Source organism: Lithobates pipiens, unplaced genomic scaffold (assembly GCF_037356315.1).
Source record: "Lithobates pipiens isolate NorthernLeopardFrog02 unplaced genomic scaffold, aLitPip1_a1.2 Scaffold_16, whole genome shotgun sequence".
In the NCBI taxonomy this organism is placed as follows: domain Eukaryota; kingdom Metazoa; phylum Chordata; class Amphibia; order Anura; family Ranidae; genus Lithobates; species Lithobates pipiens.
The window spans coordinates 384,731,916-384,745,767 of NW_027507748.1; the positions used below are offsets into that span (position 1 = coordinate 384,731,916).

Below are 13,852 nucleotides of genomic sequence, written 5' to 3' on the forward strand. Positions count from 1 at the left end.
TCAATATATGCTTATTGCGATTTCTTTTTTTCACCAAAAATATGTAGAAGAATACATATTGGCCTAAACTGATGAAGAAATTTTTATTTTATTTTTTTCCAAAATTGTCACACTTTTTTTGTTTATAGCGTAAAAAAATAAAAACCGCAGAGGTGATCAAATACCAGCAAAAGAAAGCTTTATTTGTGGGAAAAAATGACATCAATTTTGTTTGGGTACCATGTCGTACGACTGCGCAGTTGTGAGTTAAAGCGACGCAGTGCCGTATGGCAAAAAATGGCATGGTCATTAAGGGGGCAAATCTTCCAGTCCTTAAGAGGCTAAAGTGGTTGTAATGGCAGAAGTTTTTGATATCTTAATGCATTAAGATAAAAAGCCTTCTGTGTGCAGCAGCTCTCCACAGCCCCCATAATACTTACCTGTGCCCATCTAGATCCAGAGATGCAGGAGTGTCTCAGATGCCTGGGACACCCCTCCTCAATGGCTGAGACAGCAGCATGGTACAATTGGCTCCCGCTGCTATCAATCAAAGTCAGTCAGCCAATGAGGAGAGAAAGGGGGCTGGGCCGGGCTGCGGCTCTGTGTCTGAATGGACACAAGGAGCTGTGACTGAGCTCAGGTGCCCCCATAGCAAGGTTCTTGCTGTGGGGACACTCAGCAGGAGGGAGGGGCCAGGAGCACAGAAGAGGGACCTGAGAAGAGGAGTATCTGGGCTAATCTGTGCACATCCACTGAAACAGGGCAGGTAAGTAAAACATGTTTGTTATTTTGAACTAAAAAAAATTAGACTTTAGTATCACTTTATTGGCATCCCAGTCTTAGTCTCTAGGGTTCAATATTGAGTTGGCCCACCCTTTGCAGCTATAACAGCTTCAACTCATCTGGGAAGGCTTTCCACAAGGTTTAGGAGTGTGTCTATGAGAATGGTTGACCATTCCAGAAGCGCATTTATGAGGTCAGGCACGGATGTTGGCTGAGAAGACCTGGCTCACAATCTCCACTCTAATTCATCTCAAAGGTGTTCTATCGGGTTGAGGCCAGGACTCTTTGCAGGCCAGTCACGTTACTCCACCTCAAACTCGCTCATCCATGTCTTTATGGACCTTGCTTTGTGCACTGGTGCGCAGTCATGTTGGAACAGGAAGGGGCCATCTCCAAACTGTTCCCACAAAGTTGGCAGCATGAAGTTGTCTAAAATGTTTTGGTATGCTGATGCTTTAATAGTTCCCTTCACTGGAACTAAGGGGCAAGTCCAACCCCTGAAAAACAACCCCACACCATAATCCCCCCTCCACCAAATGATTTGGACCAGTATACAAAGCAAGCGTGCAAAAAATAAAATGAACAATCATTCTTCCGATTTTCTCTTTGTGTGTACTAGACTTAAAGAGGAAGCAAACTTCCATCTTTGAGTTTTACCTATAATAAGGCTTACTTATAGCTAGTGTAAATATCTCCTAAACCTGCACCATTTAGGAGATATTTATTGTACATGCAGCCAGTGACATCACTGGCACATGCGCTCTGAAGCAACGACCACCCATGCCCTTCCTTCAGAGCCCTGTGCCCCGTGCGCATGCGCGGGAGTGACGTCATTGCGGCTTTGGCCAGTCACAGAACTGGAGTCCGCGAACCGGAAAAGCAAGACGGGTGAAGATGGAAGCTGTCTCCAGCGATGACTTCATATCGCTGGAAGGCTTTGTTTTGAAGTAAGTTTCATATAATGTGCTAGTATGTAATGCAGGTTTGAGGTTTTTCACCTTAATGCATTCTATGCATTAAGGTGAAAAACCTTCTGTGATGCAGCCCCACAGAGCCTCCCTTTTACTTACCTGACCTTTCCAGCGACGGGGATGAGCTCACCAGCTCCAGCCGGTGTCTTGGGTCCTGATTGGATAGATTGATAGCAGGCAGCCATTGGCTCCCGCTGCTGTCAATCAAATCCAGTGACAGGGGAGCTGGGGGGCAGGGCCAAATCCTGCTGTCTGTGTCAATATATGCAGCAGCAGGACACGGGAGCATGCTATCCAATGGGGCACTTGAGAAGAGGAGGAGCCAAGAATGCTGCTGAGGGACCCCAGAAAAGGAGGACCGGGCCACTCTGTGCAAAACCAACTGCACAGAGGAGGTAAGTATGACATGTTTGTTTGTTTGTTTTTTTTCTAAAAAAACGAACTTTTACATATCCTTTAAGGCTAGGTTCACATTGTTGCGAGTGGTAGATTTCACATTTACCTGGACACAGCAGCTCATTAATTTGATTGGGCTGCTGAATCTTCAGAAAATGCAGGGAAAAAGTCCAAAAAGGGGTCATTTGGGAGGTATCTGTACCGGTTTTGGGCCTCAGGAAATGATAGGGCGTCAGTACATCAGGATTGATTAATTTTCAGATTTATACCATTGTTTGTGGACTTATTTTTTTCCACCGAACTGTAGCAGAATACAGTTTGGCCTAAATTTATGAACAAAGATTATTTATTTGAAACATTTTATAACAGAAATGAAAGGAAAAAAAAAACGTGTTTTTTTTCAACATTCGTGGTCTTTTTTTGCTTATTTAGCAAAGAACAAAAAAGCCAGTGGTGATTAACCGCTTCAGCCCTGGAAGGTTTTACCCCCTTCCTGACCAGAGCACTTTTTGTGATCCGGCACTGCGCCGCTTTAACTGACAATTGCGCGGTCATGCGTTGTGGCACCCAAACAAAATTGACGTTCTTTTTTCATCACAAATAGAGCTTTCTTTTGGTGGTATTTGATCACCTCTGTGTTTTTGATTTTTTGCGCTATAAACAAAAAAAGATTGACAATTTTGAAAAAAAGCAATATTTTTTTACATTTTTCTATACTAAAAACCCCAAAAATATATATATAAAAAAATGATTTTTTTCCTCAGTTTAGGCTGATATGTATTCTTCTACATATTTTTGGTAAAAAAAAAATCGCAATAAGCGATTATTGATTGGTTTGCGCAAAAGTTATACAGTTATTTTTATATAGTTATTTTACTAGTAATATTGGCGATCTGTGATATTTATCGGGACTGCGACATTATGGTGGACACATTGGACAATTTTGACACATTCTTGGGACCATTGGCATTTATACAGTGATCAGTGCTATAAAAATGCATTGATTACTGTAAAAATGACACTGGCAGGTAAGGGGTTAACACTAGGGGGCGATCAAGGGGTTAATGTGTTTCCTAGTGTGTGTTCTAACTGAAGAGGGAGGGGACTGTGTAGGGGAGATGACAGATCGTCTGTTCATACTCTGTATGAACAGACAATCTATCTATCTGGAACTGGGATCTGTGTGTGCCCCGAGCGATCAAGGGAGCTTGGCGGTGATTGCGACCGCAGGGCACTCGCATCGGCTCCGTGGGCATGCATCCCCTAGAGCCATGTTGCCGCAGTACAACTACGGGGGCTGGTCGGCAAGCGGTTAAAGCGGATTTCCGCCTGGGGGAAAAAAAAACTAAAAGTCAGTAGCTACAAATACTGTAGCTGATGACTTTTAATATAAGGACACTTAACTGTCCAGGGAGCCCGTGATGCTGGCACCCCAAGCCCATTTTCGGCTGTCGGTCGCATTCCACGTAAAGGGAAACGGGCAGTGAAGCATTTCAGCTTCACAGCCGGTTCCCTACTGTGCAAAGTGTGTTGCGCTTTCTAATTGGCCTGGCGACGGGGGAAGGAGGAGGGGGTGGCGAACTTTAGGGGGACGGTGCCGTGGCGCTGTCTCCTGGAAGTGAGCAACGGCACCTGTCAAAAACAGTGTGACAAATGTGGCATGGGGTAGGGGGGCAGATACGAGGAGGTTCCACTTTTGGGTGGAACGCTGCTTTAAATACCATTAAAAAAAAGCTCTATTTGTGTGAATAAAATGATAAAATGTAATTTGGGTACAGAGTTGTATGACTGAGTATATTGACAGCACTGACAGCTGGCCTGGACAGGAAGGGGGTAAGAGTGGTCAGTATTGAAATGGTTCATTCTCGTAAAATGTTACATGTAGGTGTGTAAGGTAAGCCCACAGCTGGCATTAGACAGTCTAGTGATATGGAAGCAGTGTAGTGTGTTCTCCCTCTTACCTTCCCATACACAGTACCATTATACAGCCGTTCCTCCCCGCTGTGTGGGCACGGGGAGGGCGGGGCTAGGGGTACACGTGCAGGCAGCCTGGAGGACACAAGCAGACTTGACAATGACGGGGAATGGAGGAGACACCGGGGAGCTGAGGACAGACAGCGGCTGTATGGGGAGGATGATCCGCCGGGCGCTGCCGCTCCACTTCTGGGCTGAAGTGAAGGAGTTGTGTGTGCTGGCCGGGCCTGTGGTGAGCTTGTCTGATATGTACAGTACACAACGCTGTGTGAACACCTCTACTATATAAACAACGTCTATCCTATTAGGGGCATCTCATTTATTTCCTCATGTTTTTCCTTATATCACCCACAATGGCAATTGTACATTCAGCTTCTGTAGTCTTTCTCCATGCCGTCTGTGAAACGCTATTTCATAATGTAAAGACTGTAAGTAGATAAGCCATGCTTAGCTTGCTGTGTAGCCCTCAACTGTTAGGAAACTACAAATCCCATGAGACATTGCAAGACAGCCAGGGCTTCCAGAGGACAATGCATGATGGGATTTGTAGTTTCACCGCATCTGGAGTGCTGCGGTTGCCTACCACTGTTGAAGAATAATTTCAGGTATGGTATTTGTTATACTCGTAGTCCCATACACACTATCAGCTTTTCTGCTGAGTTTTTCCTTCAGGTTTACCAAAACCATGTAGTACAAGGGCCTGCCTGATTGCATACACATTGAAACTCCTAAGGTTTTGGTAAATCTGAAGGAAAAAAAAAATCAGCAGAAAATCTGATAGTGATGGGGCTTTACATTAATACAGCTTAGATCCACTATGTCAGGGGTTGGCAAATTTGCTTTGAATTTTGGAACCAGTTAAAAAAGTTAGGAGCCAGTTTTTTTTTTTTTTTTTTTTTTAGAGTGGTATGGATTGTCAGCTCCCGGGGTAAGGCCACTCATTTTCACCCCCTATCCCTAACTCACAATGGAGCACCCAGTCAATAACTCCAATGAAACGCTGTTACATCAGGGTTATGGGCTGACCAGAAAGAGTAAGGCTGGCAACAGATGGAACTGGCTGGCACTGGCAGGTGGCACTGGCTGCCACTGGCAGGCACGTGGAACTGCCAGATGGCACTGGCAGGTGACACTGGTTGGAACTGGCAGGTGACACTGGGTTGGAACTGGCAGGTGACACTATTGGCACTGGCAGGTGGCGGCGGCATGTGGCACTGGTTTGGAAGTGGCAGGTGGCCCTGGTTGGTGATGGCGGATGGCCCTGGTTGGCGGTGGCACTAGTTGTCACTGGCAGATGGCACTGATTGGCGGTGGCACTGGTTGGTGTTGGCAGGGGGCACTGGTTGGCGGTGGCACTAGTTGGCACTGATTGGCGGTGGCACTGGCAGGAGGCACTGATTGGTGGTGGCACTGGCAGGTGACACTGGTTTGGAACTGGCAGGTGGCCCTGGTTGGCGGTGGCACTAGTTGGTGTTGGCAGGTGGCACTGGTTGGCAGTGGCACTAGTTGGCACTGGTTGGCGGTGGCACTAGTTGGCACTGGTTGGCGGTGGCACTGATTGGCGGTGGCACTGGCAGGTGGCACTGGTTGGTGGCAGGTGGCACTGGTAGGTGGTGGCTGGTTGCACTGTTTGGCGGTGGCAGGTGGCACTGATGGAAGGTGGCACTGATTGGCGGTGGCAGATGGCACTGGCAGGTGGCACTGACTGACGGTGGCACTGGCAGGTGGCACTGATTGGTAGTGGCAGGTGGCACTGATTGTCACTGGCAGGTGGCACTGGTAGGTGGCACGGATTAGAGGTGACACTGGTTGGTGGTGGCAGGTGGCACTGGTTGGTGGTATTGATTGGTGGTGGCACTGGCAGGTGGCACTGATTGTCAGTGGAAGGTGGCACTGATTGGCGGTGGCACTGGTTGGCACTGGCAGATGGCACTGGTTGGCGCTGGCAGGTGGCACTGGCAGATTTCACATGGAGCACTCTGTTACTGAAATGTAACAGAGGAACTGTCAGAATTGAGCTTAATGTCGGAATTGCCGGGTGGGCGGGACTCAGCAGCTATCAAACACCAGCCAACGATTGGGCTGCTTAAGAAAAGGGGCGGGGCCACATACACGTAGTGGCCCGCCCAGATCCCATTGGCTGATGTTTGATAGCTGCTGAGTCCTGCCCACCCCGGTCGGGTCCCGCCCACCCCAACACCAGGCTGAAATCTTACAGATCCTCCTCTCTCCATTGTTTGTCAGTTTCACACACTTAGCGCGGCATGTGTGGAGGAAGGAGGAGGACGGCAGTCAGTGTTCATGCGCTGCATGTCTGGGGCATCAATAGTGAGTGGGCTGGTGGCAGCTTAGGCGCCAGGTTGCGATTTCTGGTTGCATTGGCGACCTGGCGCCTGGGGTTTGTCGAGCCCTGCACTATGTATATACCATACGTGGACGCTGTGATGCACTGACATCACTCTCGCCACCTCATCCAATCAGAGAGTGCTTTGCATTCATTCAGAAAATACAGATCATTCTTTTAATGGAGCCAATGCTGAGCAGCTGACCTACTGTGTTCACAATGCATGAGGCTGACCACTCAGTACGGGACCCGGGGACAAGGGGAGATCCCTGGAGTATCAGTGTCTGTCTCAGTGACTTCCAGCTTCCTGAGGGCATCAGCCAACTGGAGTCAAGCCATCAGACACTTCCAAATCAGTGGTCATTAGGGATGAGCTCAGGCGTTATCGCATGGTCCATGTGCAGAGCCCGCCAGGAAGTTGGCGCAGCTGCGCATCGGGCAATGTCCCACTGCCTGTGATTAGCGCAGCGCTGCGCCGACATCCTGGCGGGCTCTGCACATGGACTATGTGAACGTGTCTGAGCTCATCCTTATGCTGCGTACACGCGTATCAGACTATCCAGCGGACTTAGTCTGACGGACAAACCGCCGGACTTTCCATACGAGCTACCTGCCCACACACGGCACTTTTGGGGCGGACTAGGTCCGCCGTACTTTTGAAATGAACGGACTCGCCCACACACACGGAGGAAAGTCCGTTCATTTTGAGCGCGGCTCCAGGTAGCCGGAACCAGGGAAGGAGGCGTTGCTGGCCCCGTCACCTGGTATGGAGTTAAAGGGGAATCCCTACGCTGAAAAAAGGGTGTGGGGGCCCCCCCCCAGGTCCATATCAGACCCTTATCCGAGCACGCTACCTGGCCGGCCAGGAAAGGCGGTGGGGACGAGTGAGCGCCCCCCCCCCCTCCTGAGCCGTACCAGGCCGCATGCCCCCAACATGGGGGGGTGCCTTGGGGAAGGGGGGGCCTCGTGGCCCCTCCACGCCAAAGCACCTTGTCCCCATGTTGATGAGGACAAGGGCCTCTTCCCGACGACCCTGGCCGTTGGTTGTCGGGGTCTGCGGGCGAGGGGCTTATCGGAATCCGTGAGCCCCCTTTAATAAGGGGGCCCCCGGATACCGGCCCCCCACCCTATGTGAATGAGTATGGGGTACAATGTACCCCTACCCATTCACCTGTGAAAAAAAAAAAAACAACACACAAGGGTTAAAATAGTTTATTGCACAGCTCCGGGGGTCTTCTTCCATCTTCGGGGGTCTTCTTGCCGGACTCCTCCGCTATCTTCTGCTTGCTCTTTTACTAGCGGAGGAGCCCGGCTTTCTTCTTCGCCGCCGCCCTCTTCTTCCGACTTCGGGGGTCTTGTCCCCCTCTTCGGTTCTTCTTGCGGGCCAACGTGCCTTCTTCTAGCTCTTTTACAAGCGGTGGCCCGGTCTTCTGTCGCCGCTGCCTCTTTCGCCTTCTGTTCTTCTCCTCTCTTCTGGAGATGTTACCTCGTCGCTGTCTCCGGTGAATATGACAGGACGTGCGGCGACTTATATAGGGACATCGCCGGATGCTGGAACTGTGACATCATAATGGGCGGGGACATCATCCGGCGATGTCCCTATGTAAGTCTCCACACGCCGCGTGTCCTGTCATAGTGACCGGAGACAGCAACATCTCCAGAAGAGAAGAATAGAAGACGGCGACAGAAGACCGGGCCACCGCTTGTAAAAGAGCTAGAAGAAGCGCGGTGGCCCAGCAAGAAGAACCGAAGAGGGGGACAAGACCCCCGAAGTCAGAAGAAGAGGGCGGCGGCGAAGAAGAAAGCCAGGCTCCTCCGCTAGTAAAAGAGCTAGCAGAAGATAGCGGAGGAGTCCGGCGAGAAGACCCCCGAAGACGGAAGAAGACCCCGTTGTACCCCATACTCATTCACATAGGGTGGGGGGCCGGTAAAGGGAGCTCACGGATTCCGATAAGCCCCCCGCCCGCAGACCCCGACAACCAACGGCCAGGGTTGTCGGGAAGAGGCCCTTGTCCTCATCAACATGGGGACAAGGTGCTTTGGGGTGGGGGGGCGCGCGGCCCCCCTTCCCTAAGGCACCCCCCATGTCGAGGGCATGCGGCCTGGTATGGCTCAGGAGGGGGGGGGGGCGCTCGCTCGTCCCCTCCCCCTTTCCTGGACGGCCGGGTAGCGTGATCGGATAAGGGTCTGATATGGACCTGGGGGGGGACCCCCACACCATTTTTTCAGCGTAGGGATTCCCCTTTAACTCCATACCAGGTGACGGGGCCAACGACGCTTCCTTCGCTGGTCCCGGAAAAAGTCCGCTCATTTCAAAAGTACGGCGGACTGGCACACACACGGCCGTACTGTCCGCCGAAATGCGAGTCCGGTGGACAGATTGATGTGCAAAACTCCAATCTTAGTCCGCAGGACTTTTGGGTAAAAAAAGTTTTCCACCAGATTGTTTGATCGTGCGTACGCGGCATAACTGTAACACAAAATAAACATTTTTTTTTGGAGTGTTTATTATTATTATTATAATAATTTTTTTTTATGTTTATGTATTACATATGATTAATTTATTTTATCTATTTATGATGCCTTTTAGTTATGTATTTATTCATATATTATTTTTTTATTTGAGCACAAAATGGCGCAAAAATGCGTGTCAAAACTCGTCAATGCGCACAAAAAATACATGAATGACGCATTTAAATTAATGCCAAAAAAAAGCTTCAGAACTTTTTTGAGCTTCAAGCTACAAAGTGCTGAGATGTGAATGGGGCCTCATAATTTATTTGTTTTATTTATATTTTTTGTTTTTGGTTTAGCTTGTTTGAAAAAAGGTTTATTCAGTTCCTCCATCAATGTTATACAGCATGGGTGGAAGAATCTATGCTGCAATTATTATACTTTGACAGGTTGCCAAGCTGTGTGTCAAAATACCTGAACAGCAGCTGAGACAGTCACTCACCAGCCAACAACTGTGCTGCCCAACACTTTCGAAAATGTATTTATTTATTTTCAATTTAGACATTTTGGGCAGAAGGCAACCAATTGGCCCATCCAATGAGTACATTTCATTTGGTTCCTCAGGAACCAGCCAAAGTGACAGTATATGGCAAGCTTTAGGGAGAATATTGGGAAGTAGAAGACTGAAGAGGACATCCCAAAACAATAAGGTTAAAATGGTTCCAAAGTCTTAAGGTAAAAAACTTGCCATTAGGGGCACTTGGCAGGGGGGAGGAGCCAGGACTACCAGCATGGGTCTCAAAAAAGAAGAGGATCAGGGCTGCTTTGACACTTGGTCACAGTTTCCAGTTTATTGATCCAGACTGAAAGGGCTCTGGCTACTGAGGTAAATGTGAGGGGAAGTCTGCAGGTGTATCCTATAACCTAGTAGATCTTCTTTAACTACTTCCAGACAAGCCGCCGCAGTTTTACTGTGGCAGGTTGGCCCGGCTGGACAAATTGGCGTTGCCTTACCACAGCCGCGGTGATCGGTTTTGCTTCAGAACCGATCAGTCTTCAGGCCCAGGCCAATGATTTCTGCTGATCGGTCCTGAAGAATGAAATCCTCCCCTGCCTGTGTAAGTTTAAACACTGACAGGCAGGGGAGGGCTGGCAGCCTTAGGCCTGGGGGGCAAGTCCAGTCAAGTGGCCTATTTAACCACCAAATTACTCCACATTGCCCGCACAGAGAGAGAGAAATCGCTTCACATTGCAGGCACAGAGAGAGAGAGAAATCGCTTCACATTGCAGGCACAGAGAGAGAGAGAAATCGCTTCACATTGCAGGCACACAGAGAGAGAGAAATCGCTTCACATTGCAGGCACAGAGAGAGAGAGAAATCGCTTCACATTGCAGGCACAGAGAGAGAGAGAAATCGCTTCACATTGCAGGCACACAGAGAGAGAGAAATCGCTTCACATTGCAGGCACAGAGAGAGAGAGAAATCGCTTCACATTGCAGGCACAGAGAGAGAGAGAAATCGCTTCACATTGCAGGCACAGAGAGAGAGAGAAATCGCTTCACATTGCAGGCACAGAGAGAGAGAGAAATCGCTTCACATTGCAGGCACACAGAGAGAGAGAAATCGCTTCACATTGCAGGCACAGAGAGAGAGAGAAATCGCTTCACATTGCAGGCACAGAGAGAGAGAGAAATCGCTTCACATTGCAGGCACACAGAGAGAGAGAAATCGCTTCACATTGCAGGCACAGAGAGAGAGAGAAATCGCTTCACATTGCAGGCACACAGAGAGAGAGAAATCGCTTCACATTGCAGGCACAGAGAGAGAGAGAAATCGCTTCACATTGCAGGCACAGAGAGAGAGAGAAATCGCTTCACATTGCAGGCACACAGAGAGAGAGAAATCGCTTCACATTGCAGGCACACAGAGAGAGAGAAATCGCTTCACATTGCAGGCACAGAGAGAGAGAGAAATCGCTTCACATTGCAGGCACAGAGAGAGAGAGAAATCGCTTCACATTGCAGGCACACAGAGAGAGAGAAATCGCTTCACATTGCAGGCACAGAGAGAGAGAGAAATCGCTTCACATTGCAGGCACACAGAGAGAGAGAAATCGCTTCACATTGCAGGCACAGAGAGAGAGAAATCGCTTCACATTGCAGGCACACAGAGAGAGAGAAATCACTTCACATTGCAGGCACAGAGAGAGAGAGAAATCGCTTCACATTGCAGGCACAGAGAGAGAGAAATCGCTTCACATTGCAGGCACAGAGAGAGAGAAATCGCTTCACATTGCAGGCACAGAGAGAGAGAGAAATCGCTTCACATTGCAGGCACAGAGAGAGAGAGAGAAATCGCTTCACATTGCAGGCACAGAGAGAGAGAAATCGCTTCACATTGCAGGCACAGAGAGAGAGAGAAATCGCTTCACATTGCAGGCACAGAGAGAGAGAGAGAAATCGCTTCACATTGCAGGCACACAGAGAGAGAGAAATCGCTTCACATTGCAGGCACAGAGAGAGAGAGAAATCGCTTCACATTGCAGGCACAGAGAGAGAGAGAAATCGCTTCACATTGCAGGCACACAGAGAGAGAGAAATCGCTTCACATTGCAGGCACAGAGAGAGAGAGAAATCGCTTCACATTGCAGGCACAGAGAGAGAGAGAAATCGCTTCACATTGCAGGCACAGAGAGAGAGAGAAATCGCTTCACATTGCAGGCACAGAGAGAGAGAGAAATCGCTTCACATTGCAGGCACACAGAGAGAGAGAAATCGCTTCACATTGCAGGCACAGAGAGAGAGAGAAATCGCTTCACATTGCAGGCACAGAGAGAGAGAGAAATCGCTTCACATTGCAGGCACACAGAGAGAGAGAAATCGCTTCACATTGCAGGCACAGAGAGAGAGAGAAATCGCTTCACATTGCAGGCACACAGAGAGAGAGAAATCGCTTCACATTGCAGGCACAGAGAGAGAGAGAAATCGCTTCACATTGCAGGCACAGAGAGAGAGAGAAATCGCTTCACATTGCAGGCACACAGAGAGAGAGAAATCGCTTCACATTGCAGGCACACAGAGAGAGAGAAATCGCTTCACATTGCAGGCACAGAGAGAGAGAGAAATCGCTTCACATTGCAGGCACAGAGAGAGAGAGAAATCGCTTCACATTGCAGGCACACAGAGAGAGAGAAATCGCTTCACATTGCAGGCACAGAGAGAGAGAGAAATCGCTTCACATTGCAGGCACACAGAGAGAGAGAAATCGCTTCACATTGCAGGCACAGAGAGAGAGAAATCGCTTCACATTGCAGGCACACAGAGAGAGAGAAATCACTTCACATTGCAGGCACAGAGAGAGAGAGAAATCGCTTCACATTGCAGGCACAGAGAGAGAGAAATCGCTTCACATTGCAGGCACAGAGAGAGAGAAATCGCTTCACATTGCAGGCACAGAGAGAGAGAGAAATCGCTTCACATTGCAGGCACAGAGAGAGAGAGAGAAATCGCTTCACATTGCAGGCACAGAGAGAGAGAAATCGCTTCACATTGCAGGCACAGAGAGAGAGAAATCGCTTCACATTGCAGGCACAGAGAGAGAGAGGCTGCTCCATATTGCATTTTCTCTGTGGAAGCAATGTTGAGAAGTCTCTCTCTCTCTGTGCAGGCCAGTGCACCAGCTCATAGGGTCAGATTAAGGGCAACGTGGGCCTGGTGCAGCAGTGGAGCAGGTTTAGGAGTGGCAGGGATACTATGTAATTAATGTCATATCCCAGCTCTCCCCTTACTAGGCACCATCGTGCGTCTCTAGGAGCCTGTGCTGGCTTGTGCCCAGACTTGGTCGCAGCCGCACAGGTGTAATGCTAGGGAAGCCTGGCATTTGATTACCAAGCTTCTCTAAGAGCTGTATGTCGGTTTGTGCTCTTAGGTGAAGGTTTCCGAGCCATCAGAATACAGTGATCACTGCTGCCAGCTATAGCAGCCAGCAGTGATCGAAAACAAAAAAAGACACGCTGGTTGTACTGAAGTCAGTTGATCTATCGAATTCTGTACAACCAGTCAGCTCATACCATTACTCTCTGTAGATATTGGATGTGCTCTCATCTTATTGTTTGCACATCTAATACAATAGAAATAGAATAAACCCCCCCCCCGATCATCCAGCAGGTGATATCAGGTTTTAATATAATGTATTAGTGCCAGTAGCGCTAACACCCATGCACGCACCATACATCCCTCTTGGTAGTATAGTGTCTGAACGGATCGATATCTGATCTTATCAGCTCTATACTAGCGTCCCCAGTAGTTCAGGGTTCCCAGTGTTAGCGGGATCAGCCCAGATACCCGCTAGCACCTGCATTTAGCCCCTCCGCCCAGCCCACCCAAGTGCAGTATCAATCAATCAATCACTATCTCTTACAAAACAATTAACAAATAACTGCAACATTCCCAGAGTCAGGCCTGGTCCCTATGAATGGAAACAGTTTTTTGGTAGCGTTTGAAGCAGTCGCAGACAGTCAGGCGGTCCCTTTTTTTATTTATTTATTTTTTCCTTTGAGTCTCACTAGTTGTACCAGCAAATTTAGAACCCAAAATGTCCAATCAAAGGTACACTAGTGAAGAGGCATACACGTTTCTGAGCATGACAGATGAGAGTGAAGAGGAAGTCTCCCATCTGTCCGATTCAGGCTCAGATAGCTCTGACGACGGAGTATGGGTCCCTGCCAAGGTCAGGCGTACCTGACCCCTTTCTTCTGCTGTTGTTGAGGTGCAAGAACCGCAGGGCTCTTGTATCTGCTGCTTATCCTTCTGGTGAACTGGCAAGCACCAGCGGGCTAGTACATCCTGGTCGTACATCCAGCACTGCAGTAACACTTGGTGACATAGCGAGTCCCATAAGTGCAGTTCAAGCTGGTGAGGTGGCTAGCACAACTTTTGTCCCGCAGCCACC

At 49.0% G+C, this 13,852-nt stretch overlaps 2 protein-coding genes across 4 annotated transcripts in view; one reads left to right on the top strand and one right to left on the bottom strand.

Moving 5' to 3' along the window:
* The window catches only part of LOC143983028 (multidrug and toxin extrusion protein 2-like), a 76,200-nt gene extending 72,025 nt beyond the window's left edge, over nt 1–4,175 (bottom strand). The window contains exon 1 of the mRNA XM_077482256.1: nt 4,091–4,175. The gene's annotated coding sequence lies outside the window, so the exon portion shown is untranslated. The remainder of the gene's footprint in view (nt 1–4,090) is intronic.
* The window catches only part of LOC143983027 (multidrug and toxin extrusion protein 2-like), a 134,054-nt gene continuing 124,346 nt past the window's right edge, over nt 4,145–13,852 (top strand). Inside the window, exon 1 of one of the 3 annotated variants that reach the window (XM_077482252.1) lies at nt 4,145–4,335. In XM_077482252.1, the coding sequence (XP_077338378.1) occupies nt 4,204–4,335 (132 nt within the window). In that variant the 5' untranslated portion in view covers nt 4,145–4,203. Of the gene's footprint in view, nt 4,336–4,692; nt 4,709–13,852 lie in introns of those variants that run through there. The other 2 variants (XM_077482251.1, XM_077482253.1) reach the window with 2 other exon arrangements.